This window comes from Vipera berus, assembly GCF_964194415.1.
Source record: "Vipera berus genome assembly, chromosome: 14".
NCBI classification, from domain to species: Eukaryota; Metazoa; Chordata; class Lepidosauria; order Squamata; family Viperidae; genus Vipera; species Vipera berus.
Window position 1 is genome coordinate 9,815,956 of NC_138217.1, and position 27,798 is coordinate 9,843,753.

The 27,798-nt window shown below is 44.0% G+C and overlaps 1 protein-coding gene across 1 annotated transcript; it reads left to right on the forward strand.

Annotated features, from left to right (window-relative positions):
- TESC (tescalcin) lies at nt 1–27,798 on the forward strand. The gene is made up of 8 exons (XM_081338762.1): nt 1–248; nt 9,426–9,495; nt 17,586–17,666; nt 19,660–19,799; nt 21,375–21,436; nt 21,543–21,650; nt 25,397–25,444; nt 26,854–27,798. The coding sequence occupies exons 1-8, from the start codon at nt 191–193 to the stop codon at nt 26,929–26,931; spliced, it is 645 nt and encodes a 214-aa protein (XP_081194888.1). The 5' UTR covers nt 1–190; the 3' UTR covers nt 26,932–27,798.

Consider the following 27,798-nt stretch of genomic DNA (forward strand, 5'->3'; position numbering starts at 1 on the left):
TCGCCTTCATGCTTCTCCCTCCAGACTTCCAACTCCGCCGCTGCAGCCGAGTGGGCGCTCCGCTCCAGCGCTCCGGGGTCCATGCGCCCCTTCCCCATCTCCCTCGCTCGTCCTGACGCCCTGTCCTGTCCTGTCCTAACCCAGCCGGGACCCCCAAGCTGCCACCCCACCCCCACCCCCTAGCCGAGCCATGGGGTCTTCCCACTCGATGTCCGAGGAGACCCGCCAACTGGCCCACAAGACCGGCTGTGAGTACAGGAGGGATTTCCACTCCACCCACCCCGAGTTTTCCCTTTGGTGGGTTCGACTTTTCCACGTCCACGGGGCGGGGGGGGGGTGCCTCTCTCATCCTCTGCCCCACCCCACCACCACCACCTTGGCTGGGCTCCGGCAGCATCTCCAAGAGCAGCCGGGGTGGGGCTGGGGGTTGGGGGGGTCCCGGCGTGGGGGGCGCGCGGCTGGAGCAACTTTGCGCCCTCTTGGTCTCGCAACCGAGACGGCTTTGGCAAGCATTGCGCGCTGCCAATTTGGGGAAGTTTGCTTCCCTTCGCGCAGGGCAGCTCTTCCTGTCCACAAACCCCTCCAGTTGCGGCCTTTTCCAAGCTGCTGTTTTCCCAGGGGGTGGGCACTTTGCACTTGGGGAGGGGGCAAAAAACTCAGCTGGGGATGGTGAATGGGGGGGCATCCCCAGGAGCCTGCGAGAAGCACACCCCGGGCAAAAAGAGAGGTGTGGGGAAGGTTTTGCAGGAAATATTTTATTTTATTTATTTATTTTAATTCCATTTATATCCCGCCCTTCTCCGAAGACTCAGGGCGGCTTACAAGCTTAGCAGTAGCCTTCATTCTATGTATATGCCTGCTTATTAGGGCTTTCACACACACACCCCAAGTGGCATTATTACAAAGTCAGCTTAATTGCCCCCAACAATCTGGGTCCTCATTTTACCTACCTCAGAAGGATGGAAGGCTGAGTCAACCTTGAGCCTGGTGGGATACCCAAGAGCTTGCAGAAGGACCTTCAGCCAGAATGAAAATCAAAGTCCTTAGGGGGGAAAAAAGAGGAGAGGGCAAGTTAAGAAGGCAGGGAAATGTTTAAAACAGGGCAGCGGCCATCCCATAAACTCGGGGACTGTGGAGTGGGAGAGGAGAGAACGGAAAACCTTAGGGAGAAGGGTGCAACGGGGGTGGCTGGCTGGCACCGCGCGCAGGAATAGTCTACCTTGCCCCATTTTGCAGCGGCACTCAAATGATTTACAGCATGGAAGCGAGCCTGGGAAATGAGGTCTGTCCTGCAGTCCTGGATTTAAGAAATAAGAAGCTGAAAAGGAAGCAGTTGTGTTGTAAGAGACCCCCTAGATTCTTGACAGCCGAGGTTTTGAATGAAGAGGGTCAGGAATATATTTAATTGGCTGCCTCCTTCGTCAGAAAAATTGGTTCAGCGTCCTCTCGCAGACAGACTGGCTAGAAGGAAGGATGGGTGTCCATTCTAATGGCTCGGATGCTTTTATTTGAAAAGGCAGCTCGCGTTCCTAGTGCATTTTCCACCCGTGGTGGCTGATATCTTAATGAAATAGCAGTGGCCATGCCCCTACGAAACTGCCAAGTGGAATGCCTTAGTTTCTGGACGTTATTTTTACTTGTCAGATTTATGTAGCCTCTCCTTTCCCCGATCAAAGTGACTTTGCCCCGTCCAGAACAAAACTAAGAAGAGAGTGATTTAGTTTCTCTTAGTCTCGAGGCACTTTTGAAATGCTTCTGGGTTTCTTTTGGGAACATTTGGGAGCAGGTTTATTTATGCCGGGAGGCATAATTGGCCCATAGTCACCCAGCTGGCTTTCATGCCTAAGCTGGAACTAGAATTCACCATCTCCTGGTGATTGGACCCAAAGTGACCCAACTGGTTTTCATAGCTAAGGTGGAACTAGAATTCACCATCTCCTGGTGATTGGACCCAAAGTCACCCAGCTGGCTTTCATGCCTAAGGTGGAACTAGAATTCACCATCTCCTCGTGATTGGACCCAAAGTCACCCAGCTGGCTTTCATAACTAAGGCCGGACTAGAACTTGCCGTCTCCTGGTGATTGGACCAAAGTCACCCAACTGGCTTTCATAGCTAAGGTGGAACTTGAATTCACCGTCTCCTGGTCATTGGCCCATAGTCACCCAGCAGACTTTCGTGCCTAAGGTGGAACTAGAACTCATCATCTCCTGGTCATTGGGCCAAAGTCACCCAGCTGGCTTTCATGGCTACGGCAGGACTTGAACTCATGATCTCCCACTTTTTAGCCAGGTGCTTTAGCCGCTCTATGCCCAAATAGAGAAACCGAACACGGCTGATGAGATGAAATTCAGATGTTCCAGCAGACAGACAAAGCCGCTCACCCCACATCGCAACTCTAGCGAGACAAAGCTATCTTCTAAAGATGCTCACTGTTCTCCAAGCTCTCTTCCTGCTTCTGTTTTTCTGGGCAGAGATGGGATTTTGGATTAGATTAAAACAACAACAACAACAACAACATAAAGGCTAGTTCCTGGGGATAAAGCAATTCCGCGCAACACTCTGGGCTGCCATAACCTTTTCAGTCCAAATGCCCAATCTTCCCTCTTTTTCCAAGTGCCCTTTGGCTCACAAGAGGCTGATGGGCACTGGAGTCCGACAGGAGCTGGAGAGTCACGGCCTCCCCTAAATTGGAAGAGGAGAGGTATAAGCATGGAATAATTTATGCCCCCCATTACAAAACTGTTTGTCATCTAAGAGCAGCCAAAAACTTTTATTGCCTGCAATTGGGCATGGCTTCTAAGATTGCATTGTTGAAACGCGGGCTAATTAAAAGATGGAATAAAGTGGAATTGGCGAGAGGAAACTGAACAAAATTCCATTATGAAATGAGAAGTGGGGAAATGAGGCAGGTCGTTTTGATCCAATTTGTCTAACTTTTAACCAGCGGGTAGAGAAAGACAGGATATAAATCTAGTAATAACTAAAAAAAAACATGTTGTGTTTATGGAGCACTTTCTGACTGCTGTACTCAAAGAGGTTTGCAATATGTTTACACCATCTAGAATTATTATGCATCTCCCCCTTTTTTCCCCTCCCTCTGTCTGTCTGTGTGTGTGTTTGTGTGTGTTTTGAAAGCCAACAGTAAAAAGAACGTTAGTAGAAAGACAACTGTGCAAAAATAAACATCTTTTATTTGGTGTTTTGCAAACATCCCAAAAAGCAGGTTCCAAATCAGCACATATATATATAAAAAATACGATATATGTTATGTGTGTGTGTATAAATAATAAAGCAATCTCCTATGCCCAAAAATACTGTCCACACACACAAAAAAAGAATAAAGCAGAGAAATCAGCAAAATTTCATATCATACTGTTATAAAAGCGGTGGCATTAAAGTTCCATTTGCTTTTATGGATAATGTGTGTGCTGCTATCTTTAGGGGTTTTTGTTTGTTTGTCTGGAAAAACACTTTATTAAGTTTCCAAATAAAAATGCAAATACAAAAATTAGGAAATTAAAAAAAACCAGAAAATTTAAAAGTAGGGGGGAAATGAAAAATAGAAATAATAATAATAAAAAAATTAAAGACTTCAGACTTCCCTAAGTACAAATAGATACACTTAACCCAGATAATGTCTTACTCTGAATTAAACGTAACACCAAACATGAAAAGTGGGCTTAGTTTTATGGTTATTCACTTGCTTTTATTTTGTTTAGGGATGTCTGCACAATATGCTCTAGAATAATCAAATTAAACATTACTTGACTGTTCTTGAGCATATCTTACAGATACCCCTGAGCAATACAAAAGGATGTGAATAACCATAAAACCAAGGCTTTTTTTTTAACTCAACAAAACCACTTTTTTACAGCTGCCTCTTGTATCTGCAGTTAAAATTGAAGAGCAGATAAGTCCCCAGTGCAAATATAAATAAAAGCTGCTTGGATTAAAATTGGACTTCAATGAATAAAGGCCTTTCATACATGTTGAAAGAGGAAATGTTTAAGGAAAAAGGTCCCTCTCTCACTTCTACAATAAACAAACTGGATGTTCAGGCAGGTTTCTGCAGAAAACTTAGTCTGCAATTACTCTAGAGCTGAACTGTTATTTGATGAATAACAGGAACTTCATAAAGGTTCTTGGCGGTTTTGTGTAAGTGAAACAGACACTATGTCAATATTTATGATTAAGAGGCATCAGTCAAAAGTCTGGGGCTTTAGATAATTTGTATTTCCAAAAAGTTATCAGCCAGTAACAAATGTAGTCCAATGTTCTTTGCATTTCCTAAACGTAAGTATTGTTAATGCATGTTACTAATAATTTGCTGCTTATTTATAAATCTGCCTTTTCTCTTGACACCTGTCTATTTATGCTATTTATTTAACAAACAGCCTGGATAAGACAGAGTGAAAGCCACGCGTTATTTTTAAAATGTCGTTTGAAACTTGACCCTTTCACAGAAGCTGATTATAAATCGATGCCATAATAAAACCTAACCCCCAAACCACAAAAGGCAGAAGACATTTGATGTAGTGGCTCAACATTCTACTAAATATTCAGATTTAAAAGTTCCCTGCTAAACTTTTAGAGTTTACTTTGTACTAACTGTCCTCTAGAGCATGACGCATCTTCACAAGGTAGCGATAGAATATGGGATGATTTTTTTTTCTTAAAAAAAAAAACTTTTAATAGGACAAGTTACAGTGAAAGGTTGAAAAAGAATCATCAGAGCGAATATTCACCTATTAATAGTACAGATGGTAACTCAGCAGACTAAAGTGAAAGATTCACAAATGATTATTTTTGTGGCTCAGACTTCCTGTTCTACGGCTTTGGATAGAAAAATCTTCTTTTATAAATGAACTATCCTATTTTGCGGGAAAAGGTGCCCCATTTCTAACTGAGGCCGGCAGGTTATTCTCAAATTCCACGTTGGCTGCTAATGGAAGAATTTTCTTTGAAAGGTGGGGCTCCCTGTATCCTAATTGCAACCTCTCCCCCACCCCCTCCACCATCCTCACTTCCTGATTACAGGAAGAATCTTCAGCGCTCTGATTTTTTTAAAAAAAAAATCTTAATTTTTTTTCCTGCAATTTTTGTTTTCGTTCAATTGGAGGAAAGGGATTTGCTAGGGATGATGGTAGCAAAGTACATCCTTCATTAGCCAAAGCCGCTTATAGAATGTAGGATAATAGGATTGTAAGGGACCTCAGAGGTCTACTAGTCCAGTCCCCCTGCTCAAGCAGGAGAACCTACAACATTCTGGACAAATGATTGTCCAGTTTCTTCTTAAAAGCCTCCAGTGATGGAGCACTTTTTGCCTCTGGTATAGAAAGAAGAGAACAAACCCCACTCCCTTCTAGCACTGATGATGTTACCTAGTCGGGTCCTGAAACGTCTGCGAGAAAACAAGCAAACTCAGAGAGCACCAAGGACCCCATAGTCGTCTTCCTTCCTTCCTTCCTTCCTTCCTTCCTTCCTTCCTTCCTTCCTTCCTTCCTTCCTTCCTTCCTTCCTCCCTCCCTCCCTCCCTCCCTCCCTCCCTCCCTCCCTCCCTCCCTTCCTTCCTGCAAACCCCATTCTCTTCTAGCACTCATGATGTTACCTAGTTGGGTCCTGAAACGTCTGCGAGAAAACAAGATCAGAGAACACCAAGGACCACACAGTCATCTTATTTTTTTTATTTTTTTTATCTTAATTCCATTTATATCCCGCCCTTCTCCGAAGACTCAGGGCGGCTTACAAGCTTAGCAGTAGCCTTCATTCTACGTATATGCCTGCTTATTAGGGCTTTCACACACACACACCAAGCGGCATTATTACAAAGTCAGCTTAATTGCCCCCAACAATCTGGGTCCTCATTTTACCTACCTCAGAAGGATGGAAGGCTGAGTCAACCTTGAGCCTGGTGGGATGCGAACCTGCACTGATTGCAGGCAGCTGGTGTTACTTAAGGAGGCATTAGCCCACTGCTCCACCAAGGCTCTTCCTTCCTTCCTTCCTTCCTTCCTTCCTTCCTTCCTTCCTTCCTTCCGCAAACCCCACACCCTTCTAGCACTGATGATGTTACCTAGTTGGGTCCTGAAATGTCTGCAAGAAAACAACAAGCTCAGAGAGCACCAAGGACCCCACAGTCTTCCTCCTCCTCCTCCTCCTCCTCCTCCTCCTCCTCTCTGCAAACCCCACTCCCTCCTAGCACTGATGATGTTACCTAGTTGGTTAATGAAACGTCTGCAAGGAAACCAACTCAGAGAGCACCAAGGATCCCTCATTTCTATCCTGAGCTACAAACAATTCCCTTCTGTCGGCAACAGAAGACTTAGTTTTGCAAGGAGAGGAATTTTGCCTTCTGGTGACCCATCAGAAGCATTAAGTGCTCCAGGCTGTTAGCTTTATAGATGCCCTCCTGCGATGGATGGGGGCTGAACGATCAAACTTCTCCAACTGCTCCAGGTCCTTCCCTTTTCCAATTCTCTGTCTTCCCAAAGAGACAAGATCTCCCCTGCTGCATTTACAAACACAAATATTTGCATTTGGGGACTTAATAAAGTGCCTTTTTGGCTGGAACTGGACTTTATAGGCTTTCAGAGTTTGGAGGCTGTGCCGTCCAACCTTTCTATTCGATTAAGAGGACGGGGAGGTGGAGGAAGTTCTCTGGAGGATGATTTGTCGAACCGATGTAACAGTTGAAGAAGAAAAAAAGGCAGAAAGCAAGAAGCTGCAAGAGCTGTTCATTTATTGCACCTTGGAAAGACCAATTTTGCATCAACTAGCAAACTTCAAAGGCATAAAAGTTTTATCCATAAATAAGACTCTTCTAAAAGGATGGTGGAACTCTCTGCCTACTTTGGAAGTTCACTTACAATCATGATGTGTCCTGTAGAAGCTTTTTTTATTATTATTAATCAGAATAGAGCTGGAAGGGACCTTGGAGGTCTTCTAGACCAACCCCCTGCTCAAGCAGGAGAACCTATAGCATTCCAGACCAAAGGCTGTCGTTCTCACGGTTAAGAAGTTTCTCTTTTTCCTCCAGGTTGCTTCTCTCTTTGGTCAGTTTCTTGTCTTGCCTTCTGGTGCTTTGGAAAACACGTTGACACCCCCCTTCTTTGTGGTAACCCCTCAAATACTTGAATGCTGCTATCACATCACCCCTAATCCTTCTTTTCTCTAGGCTGCAACCACTCTGCGCATGTTTTTGTCTCCAGGCCCTTACTCATCTTAGTTGCTTTTCTCTGCCCTTTTCCCCCCCCCAAAATCTCAGCATCTTTTTCAGCACCCCTCGGTGCAACCTGGATGCCTTTGGTGCACCAAAATGATAATAATAATAATTTGCTAATTTAAGCAAAGGGACGCAGTGGCTCAGTGGGTTAGGACGCTGAGCTTGTCGATCAGAAGGTCGGCAGTTTGGCTGGTCGAATCCCGAGTGCCGCGTAACAGAATGAGCGCCTGTTACTCGTCCCAGCTTCTGCCAACCTAGCAGTTCGAAAGCACGTAAAAATGCAAGTAGAAAAATAGGGACAACTACGGTGGGAAGGTAACAGCGTTCTGTGCGCCTTTGGCGTCTAGTCATACCGGCCACATGACCACGGAGACGTCCTCGGACAAGCGCTGGCTCTTTGGCTTTGAAACGGAGATGAGCACCAGCCCCTAGAGTTGGAAACGACTAGCACGCATGTGCGGGGGAACCTTTACCTTTACCTTTAATTTAAGCAAGCATTCAAATGAAATAGGAGTTGGGCCTGGCACTAATGCAGGAACCTCCAAACCTGGCAACTTTGAAGACTCGTGGACTTCAACTTCCCGAATCCCCCTGCCTGGCTGGAGGATTCTGGGAGTTGAAGTCCGCAAGACTCAAAGTTGCCAACTTGGGAGACCCCCTGAGCTAAAGGACCAATCCAGCCCATTGCTGATCTGAGAAGAGTGGCCAGTTTTCCTTTGCAATAAATAATTTCAACAGAAGCCTGTCAACTGTCATGTTACTTCCTTCTACAAAAGAAGAGCAGATGGTAGGAAAATCAAGGTGGCTGAACAGGAAACAGTTGGCTTTGTTCTCCCTGGTGGCAGAAAGCAGTCCCCCCCTCGCCTTCCTGATTGATTTTGATTTTTCACATATAAAGGTCAAGGTTCCCCCGCACATGCGTGCTAGTCGTTTCCGACTCTAGGGGCCGGTGCTCATCTCCATTTCAAAGCCGAAGAGCCAGCGCTTGTCCGAGGACGTCTCCGTGGTCACGTGGCCGGCATGACTAGACGCCGAAGGTGCACGGAACGCTGTTACCTTCCCACCAGAGTGGTCCCTATTTTTCTACTTGCATTTTTACGTGCTTTCGAACTGCTAGGTTGGCAGAAGCTGGGATGAGTTAACAGGTGCTCACTGCTACGCGGCACTCGGGATTTGACCCGCCTAACTGCCGACCTTCTAATCGACAAGCTCAGCGTCCTAACCCACTGAGCCACCGCGTGCCTTTTTCACATATAGTCAGATGCAAAAAAAATAATAATAATCAGACATTAAACTCCAGTTAAGCTGATGTATTGCCCATGCCTATACGCAAGAATCTAGTTGACTTAAGGGTGAACACTAAATTGGCACTAGATAAGAATCAACGGAATGCAGGAGAGATTGGATTTAAACCGTTTGTGGGAATGTAAGGATTCTTGGCTGATTCCCCTCTTGACTCCATCCCAAACTTTTCCACTTTTGAGCATATATAAATACATTAGTAACTACCTGGGGGAAGAAAGAGTTTGAAAACCATTTCATCCATTTTTATTTTCTTTTTAATCTGAATTTCACGTATTTATATTTATATTTATATATTATATTTATATTTATTAAATTTTTATACCGCCCTTCTCCCGAAGGACTCAGGGCGGTGTACAGGGCAATAAATATTAAAAACAAAATACAAAAGTTAAAAAACAATTAAATATTATGCCCGATATATACAGTATTTAAAAACCATGTTAAACCCCAACCCATCAAATAAATATGCTCAAATAAATAAGTTTTTAGATCCCGCCGGAAGGAGCGAAGGTCGGGGGCCGTCTGGAGCTCGACCGGCAAGCGGTTCCACAGGTCTGGTGCGCGTATTGCCTTGAGTGCTTAGCGAACAGAGGAGACATTATATATAAGAATGAGTATTTTGGTCTTAAAAGTGTACACTGCCATAATATGAAAATGGGGCCAAGAACATTTAAAAGGCCAGTATTTATAAAAGCAAATTCTTGGAAAGGCCAGAATTACAGACCTCACCTTAAAGAAATCCAAGAACATGGCTAAGTATTAACAAACACATTTCACTGGCTGGACGTTCTCCCTGCAGTTTGTTGAGTGGAAATTTTAAAAAGTTCCTGATGCGTTTTTCCCAGAACTGCTTCTAAAATCCCCAACCAAAGGCTTGTTTGTCTTTTTCCTTGGTAGTCACAATGGATCAAATTGAGAACCTGCATCGGCGATTTAAGCAGCTGAGCGGAGACCAACCAACCATCCGGTAAGTGCTCTACCTTCTTTTAAAGAGTGGTTAGCATCAGCCTTCTCTAATCCTATGCAGCATGCAGAATAACAGAGTTGGAAGGGAGCTTGGAGGTCTTCTAGCCGAACCCTTTGCTCAAGCAGGAGATGCTATAGTATTCTGGCTGTTTGGTCTCTTCTTGAAAGCCTCCAGTGATGGAGCACCCACGATTTCTGGTGGCAAGCAGTTCCACTGGTTAATTAATAAGAGCCTTGGTGGAGCAGTGGGCTAATGCCTCCTTAAGTAACACCAGCTGCCTGCAATGAGTTCAGGTTCAAGTCCCACCAGGCTCAAGGTTGACTCAGCCTTCCATCCTTCCGAGGTAGGTAAAATGAGGACCCAGATTGTTGGGGGCAATTAAGCTGACTTTGTAATAATGCCGCTGGGTGTGTGTGTGAAAGCCCTAATAAGCAGGCATATACATAGAATGAAGGCTACTGTTAAGCTTGTAAGCCGCCCTGAGTCTTCGGAGAAGGGCGGGATATAAATGGAATTAAAATAAAAAATAATTAAAAAAATTGTTCTCACTGTCAGGAAATTCCCCCTTAGTTCTAGGTTGCTTCTCTCCTTGATTAGTTTCCATCCGTTGCTCCTTGTCCTGCCTTCAGGCGCTTTGGAGAATAGCTTGACTCCCTCTTCTTTGGGGCAGCCCCTCAGATACTTGAATACTGCTGTCATGTCCCCCCCCCCCCAGTCCTTCTTTTCTCTAGACTGGCCATACCCAGTTCCTGCAACTGTCCTTCGTATGTTTTTGTCTCCAGGCCTTTTAATCATCTTAGTTGCTCTTCTCTGCACTTTTTCCAAAGACTCAACATCTGTTTTGCAATGTGGGGACCAAAACTGGATGCAGTATTCCAGGTGTGGCCTTACTAAGGCTTTAGCAAACGGTACTAATACTTCATGTGATTTTGATTGTGTGCCTCTGTTTATACAACCAAGGATTGTGTTAGGGGTTTCTCTTTTTCTGCTGTCACACACAGCGGGCTCCCAATTTCTGGTTGTCTTCAAATATCTCGGGCTGCAACTTGGGGGCTAAAACATTTAAATGTCCCAAGTTTGGGTCCTTAGCCCCCTCAGACAGGCTTGGGCAAAATCAGGAGAAGCCTAATAACCCTTTTCAGACTCCACATTTTGTCCAAGAGCAGTTGTTGTCCGATGCAACAAACTGGCTTAAACCAATGTCAGATTTAAACTGTGGCATTCCGGTTTGGAACTGGTGTAATTCTAATTTGGGTGGAGCATCCGAAGAAGCTTCTTGGATGAGAAGCGAAACGTCTTCAAAGAAAATAAAATAAAATAAATAAAAACAAAGGAAGTCCAGTTGCCTCTTGGGGGGGGGGGGAAGCACCTGTGGGACAACCAGGATTTGGATGATGGAGAATCTCCATAGACTAGATGACCTCCAAGGTCCCTTCCAACTTTATCATTATTATTACTTCTATAAGAGAGTTTCAGTTCTTGTGAATAGAAGTAGTCCCTACTTACAATTGTTCACTTAGTGACTCTTCGAAGTTACGGTCACACTGGGGAAAAAAAAGTGACCGATGATCCTTTTTCACACTTAGGACCGTTGCCACATCCCCATGTGTCATGTGATCAAAATTCGGATGCTTGGCAACTGGTTCATATTTGTGACGGTGGCCGTCTCGTGATCCCCTTTTGCGACCTTCTGACAAGCAAAAAGTCACAAAGTGGGGCAAAACTCATTTCCCGATTGTCTTGCTTAGCAACAGAACTTTTAGGGTAGCTTGCAGTTGTAAGCCATGGACTACCTGTATTATTTCTGTCTAATTTATCATTTCGACATCTAAGGCAGCCTGCTTGCCAAACAGTTCTGGGCAAGTTCCAAAGGATTCTAAAAAATTAATAACAGCACAGTAGAAACAGTGAGTCCCGAAGAATCACGCTGAGACTCTTTTGACGGGGGAGGAGAGACAGGCTAAAACAATTGTTGGAGCCTCTAACAATACATTCGCACCTTGTGGGACCTTGTGTGGGTCCTGTGAGGAGACCCAACTTGTGAAGATTCTCTTAAAAGAGCTTCTGGTTAGGTCCATACAGACCAGCCTTGGGGGTGCGTGGGTGTGATGCCGTTTGAAAGACGCAGAGGTATCTTTCTTAATGATTGCTAGGCACCGGGCCTGTCGGTGTGTGGGCCTAGGCACACAAACACACTCAGACGTGCCTCCGATATTTTTGCAAAGCGAAGCACCAGCTTCAAATATAGCTTTTATTTTATTTTATTTTATTTTATTATTTTATTTTATTTTATTTATTTTATTTTATTTTATTTTATTTTATTTTATTTTATTTTATTTTATTTTATTATTTTATTTTATTTTATTTTATTTTATTTTATTTTATTTTATTTTATTTTATTTTATTTTTTATTTTATTATTTTATTTTATTTTATTTTATTTTAATTCCATTTATATCCCGCCCTTCTCCGAAGACTCAGGGCGGCTTACAAGCTTAGCAGTAGCCTTCATTCTATGTATATGCCTGCTTATTAGGGCTTTCACACACACACACACACACACCCCAAGCGGCATTATTACAAAGTCAGCTTAATTGCCCCCAACAATCTGGGTCCTCATTTGTTGCAAAGGGCCCATCTGGACCGCAGTTAGACTCTGTTGTTCCTGAATTTTTATTTATTTTTTTATTTAAAAAAAGGATGAATACATACGGCCGTTTGGTTTTGGAAAGATGAACTCCCTCCCTAGATTAAAAGAAAACGGAAAGCGGAGGTTGCAGTAGAGAACATTCTGGAAGCCTGAGCCACCGTGCTCGTTTAATTTCTAGGAAACGGGTGACTAGTAACGAGGTCTGCAAGCTAGAAAGGAAGCTAAAAGACTAAGACGCCATCTCGCCAGCAATCAACACCCACAGAAGCAGAGATTGACACCAGGGTTAGCGCCAGACCAACAATCACACAGTAAACAAGGAAGCACCTAGAACATCCACACCAACCCTGTCGGAAAAATCCACTTGTATATAAACAGACAGCAAACCCCACTCCCGTCTGACGAAATTCCCGAGGTCTGCTTTGGCTCTGATTCCTTATGGACTGGAAAGAAGGGTGTATTTGTAGCTCTGGGTTAAACTTCGTGTTACCTAGTTTGGTGATAAAATGCCTGCAAGAAGATAAACTCAGAGAACACCAAGGATCCCACAATCCTCTCACCACTCCCTTCTAGCACTGATAATGTTACCTAGTTGGGTCATGAAATGTCTGCAAGAAAACCACCCAGCTCAGAGAGAACCAAGGACCCCACAGTCCTTTTTTTCTTCCTCCTCCTCTCCTCCTCCTCCTCCTCCCTTCTAGCCCTGATGATGTGACCTAGTTGCATCATGAAACATCTGCAAGAAAACCACGAAGCTCAGAGAGCACCAAGGACCCCATAGTCCGTCCTTCCTTCCTTCCTTCCTTCCTTCCTTCCTTCCTTCCTTCCTTCCTTCCTTCCTTCCTTCCTTCCTTCCTTCCTCTTCATAAATTCCACTCCCTTCTAGCACTGATGACGTTACCTAGTCGGGTAATGAAAGGTCTGCAAGAAAACAAGCCAGTTCAGAGGGCAAGCACCAAGGACCCCACATTTCCAAGATTGTCTTCTGTCGCTAACTAGCTGTTAACTATTTTGGTAGCCCTGTTTGATGTTGGCAAAGATTGCCAAGCCTCAATCTGTGCATTTATTTCTGGTATGTTGGATTGCCTCTCTTCCCCCCCCCCCAGATGTACATATTTTGGGTTCCCCCCACCCCTCATTTTTATTATGTCTTTCTTTTGAGATGTGAGCCATCCAGAATCATCTGGAAATTAGTCAGCCTCTAAAGCCAAACCAATATATATATATATATATATATATATATATATATATATATATATATATATATATGTATGTATGTATGTATGTATGTATGTATGTATGTATGTATGTATATGTATATGTATATGTATATGTATATGTATATATATATGTATATATATATATATATATATATATATATATATATATATATGTATATATATGTATATATATATATATATACACACACACACACACACACATACACATATAAATGCTGTTTAGCCCTGGCACCCAGAGACAGCCTGTTGCACTATTCCAAACAGCCTTTAAACCCCCCTCTGAACAGAGACATCTTGGGATTGATCATGATCAAGACGCAAGTTTCTCTGTTTCTAGCAGCTGCTTGTCAGGCCCGATAATGGCTCGATAATAAACAGGCATCTCCGGCCCCTGTTTTCTGTCTAATGAGATTTGGCTCTCACTGGCAGCCTGTTCTTTGCAGGAAAGTGGCTCTAACATAACCTACTCAGGTCCTACTCAGGAAACGGATCTCCAGCTGTGCCAAAATGGGCGAGAAGCTTTGAAAAGGGCCCTCAGAGTTTGCCCTTCATCCTGACCCCGGTTGTAGAGTCCACCCTTCTCAGAAAGGGGGGAAGATACCCTGGGCCTTTTGTGCAGGCCCAAATAATCCCTAAGGAAGGGTGTTGGTTCTAGATGGGTGGAAGAGAGAAGTGACCCTAGAGCCAAAGAGAAATTTCCTAGCAGTGAGAACCATTAATCAGAGGAACGACTTGCCTCCAGAAGTTGTGGGTGCTCCAACACTGGAGGCTTTTAAAGAAGAGACTTGTCTGGAATGGTGCAGGCTCTCCTGCTTGAGCAGGGGGTTGGACTAGAAGACCTCCAAGGTCCCTTCCACGTTCTATGTTCCAGGGAGTTATTCTGAAGAATTCGGTATGAGCCGCAGATGCAGAAAAACGTCGTATTTCACGGCAACTGAGCTTTGAAAAATCCAGGGGTGAGATAACCGTTAGAGAAATGGTCAGGGCATCATCTAATCAGTTACAGCATTTAATGAAACGGGCAGAATATTGAATTAAGAAGCGCCTGAAGCTTCCGCTGGTTCGGATTGTGAACTGAGCTGCTGGGCGTCTCTTTCTCTCATCTCTGTCACTTGACGTCTCTCAGACCCCACCAAGAACATCCACCTTCTTTGCCCTGGGAGAAAGACAGCAGTGATGTTAGAAAAAGGGCTTTGCCCCCCACCCCGGAGAAGGATGCCGTGTCCGATGGGCTGAAGAGAGAAGAAGAGTAGGTTACAAAATGTCAGAGAAGCGTCTTTCACCCAATACCAATATATACAGAGTTTCAGCTCCATTTACATAGTAGAAAGAGGAGAGAGAGAGAGGATTCACAGGGGTAAGAAGGGAGAGAGAGAGAGAGAGAGAGAGAGAGAGAGAGAGAGAGAGAGAGAGAGAGAGAGAGAGAGAGAGAGAGAGAGAGAGAGAGAGAGAGAGAGAGAGAGAGAGAGAGAGAGAGAAAGAGAGATATGACACAAGAGAGTCTCTCTCTCCTTCTCTCCTGTGTCATTCATCTCTTTATCTCTCTCCTGTTTCATTCATCTCTCTTTCTCTCTCTCTCCTGTGTCATTCATATCTCTCTCTCTCTCTCTCCTGTGTCATTCATCTTTCTTTCTCTCTCTCTCCTGTGTCATTCATCTCTTTCTCTCTCTCTCCTGTGTCATTCATCTTTCTTTCTCTCTCTCTCCTGTGTCATTCATCTCTTTCTCTCTCTCTCTCCTGTGTCATTCATCTTTCTCTCTCTCTCTCTGCTGTGTCATTCATCTCTCTTTTTTTTTCTCTCTCCTGTCATTCAGCTCTCTTTCTCTCTCCTTCTCTCCTGTGTCATTCAGCTCTCTCTTTTTTCCCCTCTCTCCTGTGTCATTCATTTCTCTCTCTCTTTCTCCTGTGTCATTCATCTCTCTTTTTCTCTCTCCTGTGTCATTCATCTTTCTTTCTCTCTCTCTCTCTCCTGTGTCATTCATCTCTCTTTTTCTCTCTCCTGTGTCATTCATCTTTCTTTCTCTCTCCTTCTCTCCTGTGTCATTCATCTCTCTTTCTCTCTCTCTCTCTCCCTCTCTTTTTCTCTCTCCTGTGTCATTCAGCTCTCTCTCTCTCTTTTTTTCTCTCTCCTGTGTCATTCATCTCTCTCTTTCTCCTGGAAGACATAGCTGCACATTTTAAACTTGTTATGCATGCACGCACACTCTGTGTGTGTGTATATGCGTGCAGGCATGCATAATAAGTTTAAAATGCGCAGCTATGTCTTGCGAACATTCACTTTTGCAGTCGGCTTCCAAAAAACACAGCAGCCCTCGGGAAGAGTCGGCCCCCTCCCAACTTGGCCATTTCTCCCTGATCTTTCCTGGTGTTCCTTCCTTCCTTCCTCCGCCCGGCTTCATTAGGGCAGCCTCCGCTGTGCAAAACCCCAGGGTTGACCTTTGCACAGGACGTGCGATGTGCAGGTTCCCACCACACTCACTGGGGGGGGGAGCTTCAGGCAGGGAAATAGCTGCAGATGGAATTGGCCGGGATGGGAGTTAGAGATGCCCAAATTTCATTTCTCCGGAGTTTTCAGCCAAAAAAAGAATCTCACTCTGTAGATACTGGCAAGGTGCTCTGTTAGCAGCGAAGCTGAGCATAAGATTTCAACCGCCACCCAGCAACACAAACACACAAACGCACACCCAATCATCTGACACTTTGTCCCTCGGATGTCAAAACAAATCAGAAAGAATTTGCGGCAAGGTATAAAATTCACCTTCCCTTCCCCCTCCAACAATTTATAGTAAGGTGGGGCTGAGGATAAATAGCCCTCAGGGGAAATCAATCTCCACCACAAAATTACACAAAAAAAATGTTGCCTAGAATTAGAATGTAGTGGCTGGTTGAGCCAACACACTTAATTCTAAATCCAGATTAAAAGACACACTTGCTCGGTTCACCGATGTGGCTGAAACTTCAAGTGGGCTAGAAGCGGAAGCCGCCAGAATGATGGGTGGGTTTACTAGCCTGTTGTAAAATACCTAACCTGGTTTGATCCCAGGTAGTGACCAAAGCTATGACAGCATTGAAAAAAGCGACTTACGACCGTTTTTCACCTTTACGACCATTGCAGCATCCCTCCCTGTGGTCACGTGATCAAAATTCAGGGTGCTTGGCAACTGACTCGTGTTTATGACGATCGCAGTGTCCCGGGGTCACGTGATCCCCTTTTGCGACCACCTGACAAGCAAAGTCAATGTGGGAAGCCAAATTTCACTTAACAACGTTGTTACTAGCTTAACAACCGCAGTGACTCGCTTAGCAACTGTGGCCAGAAAAGTCGTAAAATGGGGCAAAACTCACTTAACAAACATCTCACTTAACGACAGAAATGTGGGGCTCAGTTGTGACCATAAGTCGAGGACTACCTGCATTTCTCAATTTCAGCCAGTTTAAGTTGTAGGGACTTCAACTCCCAGAATTCATGGCTGGCTAAGGGAATTCTGGGAGTTGGAAGTCCGCCCGTCTTCAAGCTACCTCAGCCATCAATAAGCCAGTCTCTCTCTCTCTCTATATATATATATGTGTGTGTGTGTGTGTGTGTGTGTGTGAACGCTGCTAACATCAGATGTTTTTGCATTGAGAACAGATGGAAATGTAGCCCTTTCGCCTTTTCCCTTTCGCTTTTAGAGTTAGATGATGCTGGGAGGGTGGGGGATGTGAATGAGAGTCCAGCTAGACATAACAACACTAAACTTAGCGTGAGAATCAAGGTTACTGAGCCCAGAGCTGATAAAGAATTGGTGGGCTGGAAAGCTGGTGAGGAAGCCCGCGCTTCAAGCTAATTGGGGAATATGATTTATGACTGCTAATTTGTGGAGGGAATTGTGTTTTGATACTAGGTGCCCAGCGGAGGGGAATTCAGTTTTTGGCTTCGATTATGTAAGTGCCGATATTCTGCTACTCGAAGAAAAAAGATCCCTTAAGGTGAACAATGCCTCGAAGTTCTTTGGAAGAGTTTCATCTGTCGGAACCAGGACAGATATTTTAAGCGCTGAATCCCGGGAGACTTAAAAGCAGGCAGCTTTTTTTAATTTTTTATTTTTTTTTAAGTTATTAAATTTACGTGCCTCCCGTCCGGTGATTGGAGGCGTTAATTGGGAGGAAGCTAGAATCTTCCTTTTGCCTTCTTAGCTTTTTTTCTCTCTCTCTTTACAGCAAGGAGAACTTTGATCGTGTCCCTGACTTGGAATTCAACCCAATTCGGTCGAAAATTGTTCAAGCCTTTTTTGACAAGAGGTAAGAGGGGCGGCAGGTGGGGGGGAAACTCCCTCTTCATCCATTGATAGGGATTTTTACAAATCAGAAAAATGGGCCTCTAAACATCGGCAGGGTGAGTTTCGAGAACCAAAGAATCACAGAGCTGGAAGGGACCCTAGAGGTCTTCTAGTCCAGCCCCCTGCTCAAGGCAGGGATCCTCATACCCTCCCAGTCAAATGGCTCTCCAGTCTCTTCTTAAAAGCCTCCAGTGATGGAGCACCCACACCCAGTTCAAGTGGATTAGTGACCAGCAACTGGAGCATTTTAAGTCAGACTGTGTTTATGATCCTAGTTCTGAATCTCCTTTGCTTTGCTGACCTGCACAAGTCGTCAATGCGAGGACTGACCTCAAAGTTATGTATCATGACCGTCACTGCAAACAGTCGCCAAATGAGGCAGCCACTAAACGAGGACCACCTTAACCCCCTTGTGGCATTTCTCAAGTGTTATTCTCCTCCCCGCCCCCGTTGCGTTCACATTTCCAAGCCATCCTGTGATTGAATTTGTGTGGCACCTTTAAGCTGATTACTGACTTAATCCAATGCCCGCATTTGAGCAACGGGAGTGAGTCATAAACTAGGCAAAGGGTGTGTGTTTGTGTCTCTTGCCTGATGTGCAAAAGAAAGAAAAAAAAACAACCCTAGCTGAGCTGAACGTATGATCTGAAGAAATCACTTGTTCTTTAATTGGTTTTATTCCCCAAAGGGGCTGGAAAGATACCAGACAAGAACCCACCAAACAGAAAAACAGAATACACGTAATAAAGTGTGAGGTGTAAAGCCAGTGGCACATACCTCTACAGCTAGTCCTTGACTTACAACCACAATTGACACCCCCCCCCCAAATTTCTGTGGCTAAGCGAGACATTTTGTTAAGTCAATCTTGCCTCATTTGATAACCTTTCCTGCCACCGTCGTCGTTTGCATCGGTGCAGTCAATTGAGTTCAATCAATTGAGTTCGTAACACGGCGGTTAAGTGGATCCAGCTTCCCCACTGCTGGTCAGAAGGTCACAAAAGGGGAAATCACACAACTCCCCCCCCCCCCCGGCACATTCCAACCGTCAGAAATCCGAGTCAGTTGCCAAGCCTCTGAATTTTGATCACATGACCACGGGGATGCTGGAACGGTCATAAGTGTGAAAAACGGTCAGAAGTCCCTTCTTCGTAACTTCGCACGGTCAGCAAACAAACTGTTGTAAGTCAAGGACTGACTTGCATTACCAACTGCCCAGAAGTTGTTTTTCAAGGGCCAGACTGTGACTATTGTTAATCAAAAGTAGGCATCGCATGATCTGCTTGGAATAAGCCAGTCATCTCTCTGCTTTCTGCGGCTAAGTCTAAGTTACCCCAAAGGTGCTTTTTTTAAAAGAGGCAACTGGACTTCCTTGTTTTTCTCTGAAAGCGTTTTGCTTCTCCTCCAAGAAGCTTCCTCAGTGCCATCCAGTCAGAGCTGAGGAAGCTTCTAGGATGGGAAGCGAAACGTCTCCAGGGCCTTCTCTGTGGGCGCTCCGGCTTTATGGAACCAGCTGCCGGTCGAGCTCCGGACGGCACCGGACCTTCGCTCCTTCCGACGCGGTCTGAAGACCTATTTATTTGAACAAGCTGGCCTGGCCTGATGGGGGATGTTAGGGTTTTTAATGGGGTTTTTATACTGTTATTGTTTTATCTGGGCGATTATTTAATTCCTTTTAATTTTTGTATTCTCTATTTATATGTGCCCTGTTCACCGCCCTGAGTCCTTCGGGAGAAGGGCGGTATACAAATTTAATAAAAGTAAAAGTAAAGTAAAGTAAAAATGAGGAAGTCCAGTTGCCTCTTTCTTTTTTTAAAAAAAAAAGCACGTTTGGGATAACTGTGAGCCGAGACTCTCCGTAGACCTTTAGCTAAGCGTAAGATTTTTTTACAAGCTCATTCGGCGTTGGGGGGGTACGTGGTCAGCAAACTGGACACTGACTCCTTCTTTGGTCCCAGGAACTTGCGGGGATCCTCCGAGGGTTTTGTGGACGAAATCAACTTCGAAGACTTTCTGACCGTCATGTCTAATTTCCGCCCCATCGAGTTGAGTATGGACGAGGATCAGCTGGACCGTTCCAGGAAGCAGAAGTTGAAATGTAAATGGTGTGTGTGTGTGTGTGTGTGTGTGTGTGAATCCTCTTTTTTTTGTAACCTAACCTGTGTGTGGGTTTGTGCGTGTATGTGTGTGTGTGTGTGAAAGAGGGCTTATTTGGGCCATGTTTCATTGCATTTAAGGCAGAAAGGCTGTTAATCTGGGACCAGAATTTCCGCTGGTTATTCGCTTCTGATTTTACAATGCTGTTTCTTAAGTGAATCATGCAGCCGTTAAGCGGATCCGGCTACCTCCATTTGACTTTGCTTGCTGGAAGCCAGGTGGGGAAGTCAGAAATGGCGATCACGTGATCCCAGGAAAGCTGCCTTAGTCCGTGGTATGCAAAAAGTCTGGAGGGGTTAATTAGCAGACTAACAGATTTTTTTTTTAATTCAAAAGCATGAGCTTTTGTGAGCTGCGGATTGAAAGACACCTTTTTCGTAAAACGTGTTAATCTGAAAAGGCGCTAACAGATGTTTGCTACTGAATCTGGAAATTCAGTGGTGCCCAACGGCAGCTGATCATGAATATTTCCGCCTAAAGTCTTGCACTCCGTCACCTCACACACACACACCCCACTTCAGAGTTGTAGAGGCTGCAGATTGGTTTTCATAAATCTTGTCCTAGTAAAGTGCTTTTACATTTAGTTCTTGGCTTACAACCACAACTGGGGCCAGGATTTTTGCTGCAAAGCAAGATGGTGGATGATTTCCCCATGCTGGCTGGGGAATTCTGGGAGTTGAAGTCCACCCATCTTAAAGTGGCCAAGCTTGAGACACCCTAAACCTCATAGTGTAAAACTCTTGTCTGCCTGCCTGCCTGCCTCTCTCTCTCTCTATCTATCTATCTATCTATCTCTATCTATCTCTATCTATCTATCTATCTATCTGTCTATCTATCTATCTATCTATCTATCTATCTATCTATCTATCTATCTATCTATCTATCTATCTATCTATCTATCTATCTCTATCTCTATCTCTCTACCTATCTTATCATCTATCTATCATTATCATCTATCATCTATGATTATCATCTATCATCTATCTACTGTATTTATTATCTGTCTGTCTGTCTGCCTGCCTGCCTGCCTCTCTATCTTTCTGTCTGCCTGCCTCTCTTTCTCTCCATCCATCCATCCATCCATCCATCCATCAGGATGATGGCCTCTTCCGTGCACACACAACACACACACACACACACACACACACACACACACACACACATATTAATCACAGTATATTTTGAATACATATTGGGGGGAAAAGAGTCTTGAGGGTTTAGAAGATTGGGACTACATGGTACTATTACAGAATCTAGATGTTCTGCTTCGGATACCACAAAGCCTCTCCCCCTCCCAGAAGGTAACAAGGAAAACAGGTCATGAAGAGGATGTGTAGTGTCCCAGACAATACTAGGGACCCTGGCCGTAACCTTGGGGATGATAACATTCTACCAAGATGTACTAAAACGTGCCTTATGGGTATCAATCCAGGATGGACTGAGCAGTTAGGATGGATGTTTATCTTGCATTTGGTTTTCAGGCGTATTTTTTTCTCTTTCCTCTTGTGTCTTCCAGTCCTCTTCCACATGTACGATGGAGACAGTGATGGGAAGATCACCTTGCAGGAATACAGGAATGTAAAGTATCACTTTGGCCTTCCACTCAACCTGTTGCTCTTTCGGTGATCTGCTGCTGCTGCTGCTGCTTCTCCTCCAACCGGTTTTACTTGCTTCTCCTGGCCAGGTGGTCCAACAGATGCTCTCAGGAAACCCACACCTGGATAAGGAATCCGTGAGATCCATAGCAGATGGAGCCATGATGGAGGCGGCTAGCATCTGTGTGGGACAGATGGTACGTGGAGGTTGGTCCTCAAGAGGAGGAAAAGGGGCTGCAGCTTGGCCATCCGAGCATGGGAGAGCTCTTTCCCCAAACACAGGGGTCTTCCAACTTGGCCCTTTTATGACTTGTGGACTTCAACTCCCAGAATTCCTCAGCCAGGCACGCTGGCTGAGGAATTCTGGGAGTTGAAGTCCACAAGTCATAAAAGGGCCAAGTTGGAAGAGCCCTGCCCAAACAGATGCTCCACCTTTAGTTTGTTCATCCGTCCATCCATCCATCCATCCATCCATCCATCCATCCATCCATTGATTTATTTCTCCCATTTATTTATCCAACTTGCCAAATTGACCCTGGGCAGCCAACACAGAATTAAAATAATAGCCAAGGTAAAGCAGAACAGAAGTTCAGGGCCCTTAAATCCTAGATATGTCACCCGAGATAGGAACATCTGTCTCTCCTTCCCAAATGCCTTGGGGAAAATTAGAATTGTTAATGACTCCTGAGAGATCAACAACAATCTCTGATCTTCCCCAAGGTTAAATTTCATTCTGGTGTGGTCTTGTTTCTTGAGCTGACCTCCCATTTTGCTAACAATCTCTATCTTCTCCAAAGTCAATCTTATGTTGGTCTATTGCCATTTCTCTTTCAAATGGCTGGGATTGTATAGTTGATTGGGTTGTCCTCCATGGGGGATGTAGGTGTTCTAAGATACCACACCTTCACACAACGGGCTTCCACAGCTACACAAAGGATGCTGTTTGGAAGCCGTGAATTCTTTGCTCGTAGGACCATCACCCGGGTCCTTGGGTTGGCTTTGAGGACGCACTGAGGACTTTCTCAGATGTGTGTCTTTCCACTCTGGCTTTCAGTGCCACAATCATAAAGGTTGGGTAGCTGTGCCCGGTTCTGACACAACACAGGCCAACTTTAGAAGCAACTACGCGCAGCATTTCAGAAGATGGAGATTCCCCCAAGTGATATTGGAAAACCGGAGGATGAGAAACGATGAAGAGCTTGGCTAAGGTCTTTGGTGCCTTCAAGGGGGATTCATCTTGATCCTCATGTCAACTTTTTCAGTTCACTAATCTTTTATCAAGAGGATGATACAAGAAAATTAGTGATGGTGCCGAACATAGATTTCCAGATGCTGTTGGACCACAGCCCCCAGCATCCCTTACTATGGCCTGAGGCTGCTGGGAGTTGTAGTTTAGCAACATCTGGACAGGTTTTCTGCCTTTGTTACTATTTTGTTCTTTATATTCATTATCTATCTGTCTATCATCTGTCTATCTCATCTATCCATCCATCCATCTCTCATTTCATCTATATCTTTTCTTTATCCACGTTTTCTCTCTTTCATCTGTGTATCTCTTGTCTATATTTTATATCTCTTTATCTCATCTCTATTTCATCTGCTTATCCATTTGTCCATCTCTCTATATCTCTTCTGTACTTCATCTCTCCCTCCCTCTTTCCCTCCCTGCAATATCTTTTTTTGCTTGTAATCCATGGAGAAAGGTGGGGGTATTAATACGTATCATAAATAGAAAAAAACACTTTTTGTAACATAACTGCTGCTAAAAGTGAAATGAATGCAGTAGAGCCATCATATACCAACTCCAGTAAAAATACCCGTTGTTTTGATATCTCACTGGTTGAATAATTTAAGAGACATAAAAGTTACCCAGTGTGTTAAGTTTTCCTTCTCTCTCTTTGCCTCTTTTTTCTCATGCCGTGCCATCCTGACTATAAATGTACAGGCCAAATGGTATAAAAAAGACTTTTCAAGAAATATCAGCAACTTTATTAATAAAAGTTAACAACACAATCCTTCATGCAACGCATGTAAAAAACAGGCAGGCTTTGATAGGATGATCACAACTGCCCTTGTGACTCCCCCCCCCCTTCCAAGTGCCCCCTGGAGGCTTGTGTAAAGAAAAAAAATACAGCCTCTTTTATCCCTTTTTCTAATTAAATAAATACAAAAAAAGAAAGCACCAAATTCTAAAGGGACAATCTAAAAAAAGAAATGAAAACATGCAGGATATACAGTATATTTACAGAACGTCTATATCCATAAACGGAAGTGAAGTGATGATTCATTACAGACATTCATAGCTAATCTATATTCATCAATTGTGCAAACCACAGAATAGTTGCAGCCATATGTTTGTCTTTCCAGGGCTGAACAATACAGTAAGTGTCTTGGCTATAAATGCTTTTCCATTCTGCAGATCTCAACTCCCACATGCGAGAGATAAATCTCAAAATAATCGAAACATCTGAAAATATTAAATAAATATTAAAGTCGAATTAATGCACGTTGATTCCTTCAGCCTCAAATAGAAGAATATGTTTAAATAAAGCATTATTTTCGCTGCCGTTCTAACAGCACAAAGACCTCAACAACATTTCTGAAATAATTATTTCTGGCTGAAATAGATGTCACCTTAAAAAAAACAACTATTGGATTTTTGGATTTTTAAAAACAATACGTTTTATTAGTTAAGTAAAACATGCAAACGTAATGGTTGCATTGTTGCAATGTTTAATTTTTGTTCACACAATAACTTGTTGAGACGGGAGCCATAGAATTTGAATTAATACATAATAAATAAAAAAGGTAAGCAAAGAAAAAGATACCTACACATGCTTAAAGGATTTAGATTAAAAAGAAAAAAAAAGAATTTAAAACTATTATAAGACGGGCAGTCTGGTAGCTTCTTCTCTTTCTATACCCCTCCCTTTTTCCTCCATCCATTCAACTGATTATTAGATAAATAGTTTTATGCTTTGAACATTTCTGTTTGCATCATTTTTGATTATTATACACAGTTTCTTTTTCACCAAAAACCACATTCTAGGTGTTTTAGCTTGATATGTTTCATGTAAGGAAACCACCCCTGTGTGAATTTGGTTAGACTTCTGCTGCGAATATATTCAGTCAGTTTTTCCATTGCTCTATATTCTTTCATTTTAATCTTTAAATCCTATACGGACGGGACAGTTTTGCTTCCCCAATGTTGTGCCAGTGTGATTCTTGCCGCTTGTTCTGTACCAGCCTGCTACCGGCCTTGCAGAAAGGCAACCCCTGTACAAACGGCAGAGGCTGGAATACGTCTGCCAAATTTATTACACAAACAAACAACAAAACATGAAACAAGATACCGGAGCTTTGATCCTCTATCGGAGCGGTTGCTTTCAGCAAACCAGCCCTCCCCCAAACACTCCCTTTATAAGAGTTCAGGGCGTGGCCTCTCTTTGCCTCCTTCCGAGAAGTCCCACAGCCTTTCTCTGCTTGCTCCTACTTGACTGCCTCCTGCGTCGGGCGTCCTTGAACAGGGCCAGCTGTGGGTCATCTTCATCCACACTGTCGAGCTCACGCAGCTGGGTCTCCACCAAGTAAGAGGGGCCTGGCTGAGGGCTCTGCGGAGCCTCCAAGCCATCATCAGCAAGTTCTTCTTCAACACCCCCCTCCTCCCCCTCATCTGAGTCATCCGAGTCATCCGACCCAACTGCCGAACCCACAGGCTGACCCTGAATCACAACACCGCTGTCAGCTAACACCTTAATAAATTACCATGCTTTTCATTTATATCCCCTGGGATCAGACCTAATAAAGATATCCTTGGTTTTAATTCAGATTTCATTGTCAGAATTTCCTGCATGTTAGGGCGTATTTCCTTTTCTACTTTTTCTGATTATTTCCTTTTTATTTTCCCTTCCTGAAATGAATCTCTTTTCCTTCCTAATCTTAGGAGCCGGATCAAGTCTACGAAGGGATCACATTTGATGATTTCCTGAAGGTGAGTTAAGCTTTTTGCATTTTTATTGGCTTAGAAAGACGAAGCTGGCGTCCTGCCCGTATCTCAGTTCTGCCAAACAAACCCCCTGCAGTTTTGTTTTTTTAATGTTCATTTCCAAATTCACAGAAATAATCTCCGGTCAAGTCTCCCAAATAATCAGCGTAGGGGAGAGATGGTGGATTAGGGCTGGAAATTCACTGGACATCACTCAATCCTTTCTTTTGCTATCTTGCAAAAACTGCTATTTGCGTAGCGTACAGATAGTCCTTTGATTAAGTCAGAATGGCACTGAAGAAGCTGACCATTTTTCACACCACCGTTGCAAGCATCCCAGTGATCACGTGATCAAAATTTGGGCGCTTGGCAACTGGCATCTCTTTATGATGGTTGCAGTGTCCTGAGGTCAAGGCATCCCCTTTTAAGACCTTCTGACTAGCAAAAGTCGATGGGGAAGCCAGATTCACGTAACAATGTATTGCTAACTTAACATCTAAAGTGTTTCCCTTAACAACTGTGGCAAGAAAGGTTTTAAAGTGGGGCAAAAGTCGCTTAACAACTGGCTTGCTTAGCCACGGAAATTTTGGGGTCGCTTGCGATCGTACGTTGAGATCTACTTGTAGTCTTAGGCTAGAACAGTGCTTCTCAACCATGGTAACTTGAAGATGGGTGGAAGATACTACTGGACTTGGCCTACTCTTGTGTCAGTTCTAGGGAAAAGGTCAAACTTATGAAGTTTGACTCCGAGGAAAATAATTGGAGCTAAATAATGATTGGTCCCAAGCATATCCATGGAGCTTCCTGGTTGAGCAAACATCGAAGCAGGATAATGGATGATTATGCTTAATTTAGGGATTGAAAAGGGACCTCCCGTAACAACCAAGCTTAGTGAGTTTCAGATCTTGCTTTCCCTAATCTCAGCCCCCCAGGCCTCTCACCCGTGCCCCATGGCCTTGTGGCTTCTCAAGCATAGGAGCCAGAACGGAAGATGGGAATCCCAACTATCTTCATCTTTGTAGGGGTAGACAACCCTGGTGCCTGTTTGCTTAATGGACTATTTCAACTCAACCTGAAATTGGAGAAAGGTGTTATGAACTTTACGAGGGTGGTGGGGCTAGGTTGACTGGCCAGAGGAAAGCAGAAAAGAGTCGTCCTTAAGGGAGGTGGGCAAAAGGTTCACAAGAGGAAGCCACCTCAGGCAGGAACAAGCAAAGGTAGGGAAGTCCATGCATCCCCTTTGGAATGAATCTCTCTCCCAGCAGCTATTTTTGGGGAAAAATCTAAGGCCAAGTCAACTGTGAGTCATTCTGAAGTGTAACATTTGCTCCTTTCTGAAGTACGATTGAAGATTTGCAGGATCAGAAATTGTCTTCTCCTCTAACCCTTGTTTTTTTCTTTCCTTCCGACGCCAGATATGGGAAGGAATCGACATAGAGACCAAGATGCACGTCCGCTTCCTGACGCTGGAACCCATGGCGCTCTGCTACTGACGGCAGCAGAGTAGCTGCAACCGGGTGGTGGGAGGCTTTAGAGGTTGCTGTGAGCTTGTTTGGGTGAATGGGAGGGCCACACATCTCTTGAAGCAACTGCCACGGATCCACAAAGTTCAGACTCATCTGGACCAGCCACATGGATTCCCATCTTGAGTTGAAGACCAACCTTCCAGCCTCCAGTAAAAGGACCTCTGCTTTGATGCAATGTTGTGGTGTTTTAATATATTTGTGCAGTTGTTACGTGTTTTACTTCTAGCTTTCTGGGCTGTTACAAAGCCCCAAACACCAAAAGGACCCCCTCGCTCCATGTCATGAGCAGGGGTGCCATTATAAGGGGGTGCCCATGGTAAGCTAGCTTTCGGGGCAAATGGCTATATATATTACAGGTAGTCCTTGACTTAATGGCCACATTTGAGTCCAGAGCTTCTGTTGCTAAGTGAGGCATTTTTTAAGTGGGTTTTGCCCAATTTAATGATTTTTCTTGCTACATTTGTTAAGTGAATCGCTGCAGCTGTTGAGTTAGTAATACGGTTCTTAAGCGAATCTCGCTTCCCCATTGACTTTGCTTGTCAGGTCACAAAATGCGATCACCTGACCCCAGGACACTGCAACCGTCATAAATATGTCAGTTATCAAGCTTCTGAACTTTAATCACATGCCACAAGGATGTTGTAAGCTACTTCCTTCAGTGCTGTTATATCTTCAAATAGTCACTAAATGAACTCTTTTAACTCAAGGGCTACCTATACCAGCTTTTATGTAGTAATATATATAGGCATTCCTCTATGTACATGTTAGCATTTCGTACAGATAGTTCTGTTTACTAAAATATGCTGATATGCACATATATGTGTATGTATATAT

What these genes read in the sequence shown, in the direction of transcription:
- TESC (XM_081338762.1), top strand. Translation starts at nt 191, where the DNA reads ATGGGGTCTTCCCACTCGATGTCCGAGGAGACCCGCCAACTGGCCCAC. An exon ending in CAAGCCTTTTTTGACAAGAG is followed by an intron (nt 17,667 to 19,659) that starts GTAAGAGGGGCG and finishes CTTTGGTCCCAG; the next exon opens with GAACTTGCGGGGATCCTCCG. An exon ending in CCTTGCAGGAATACAGGAAT is followed by an intron (nt 21,437 to 21,542) that starts GTAAAGTATCAC and finishes TCTCCTGGCCAG; the next exon opens with GTGGTCCAACAGATGCTCTC.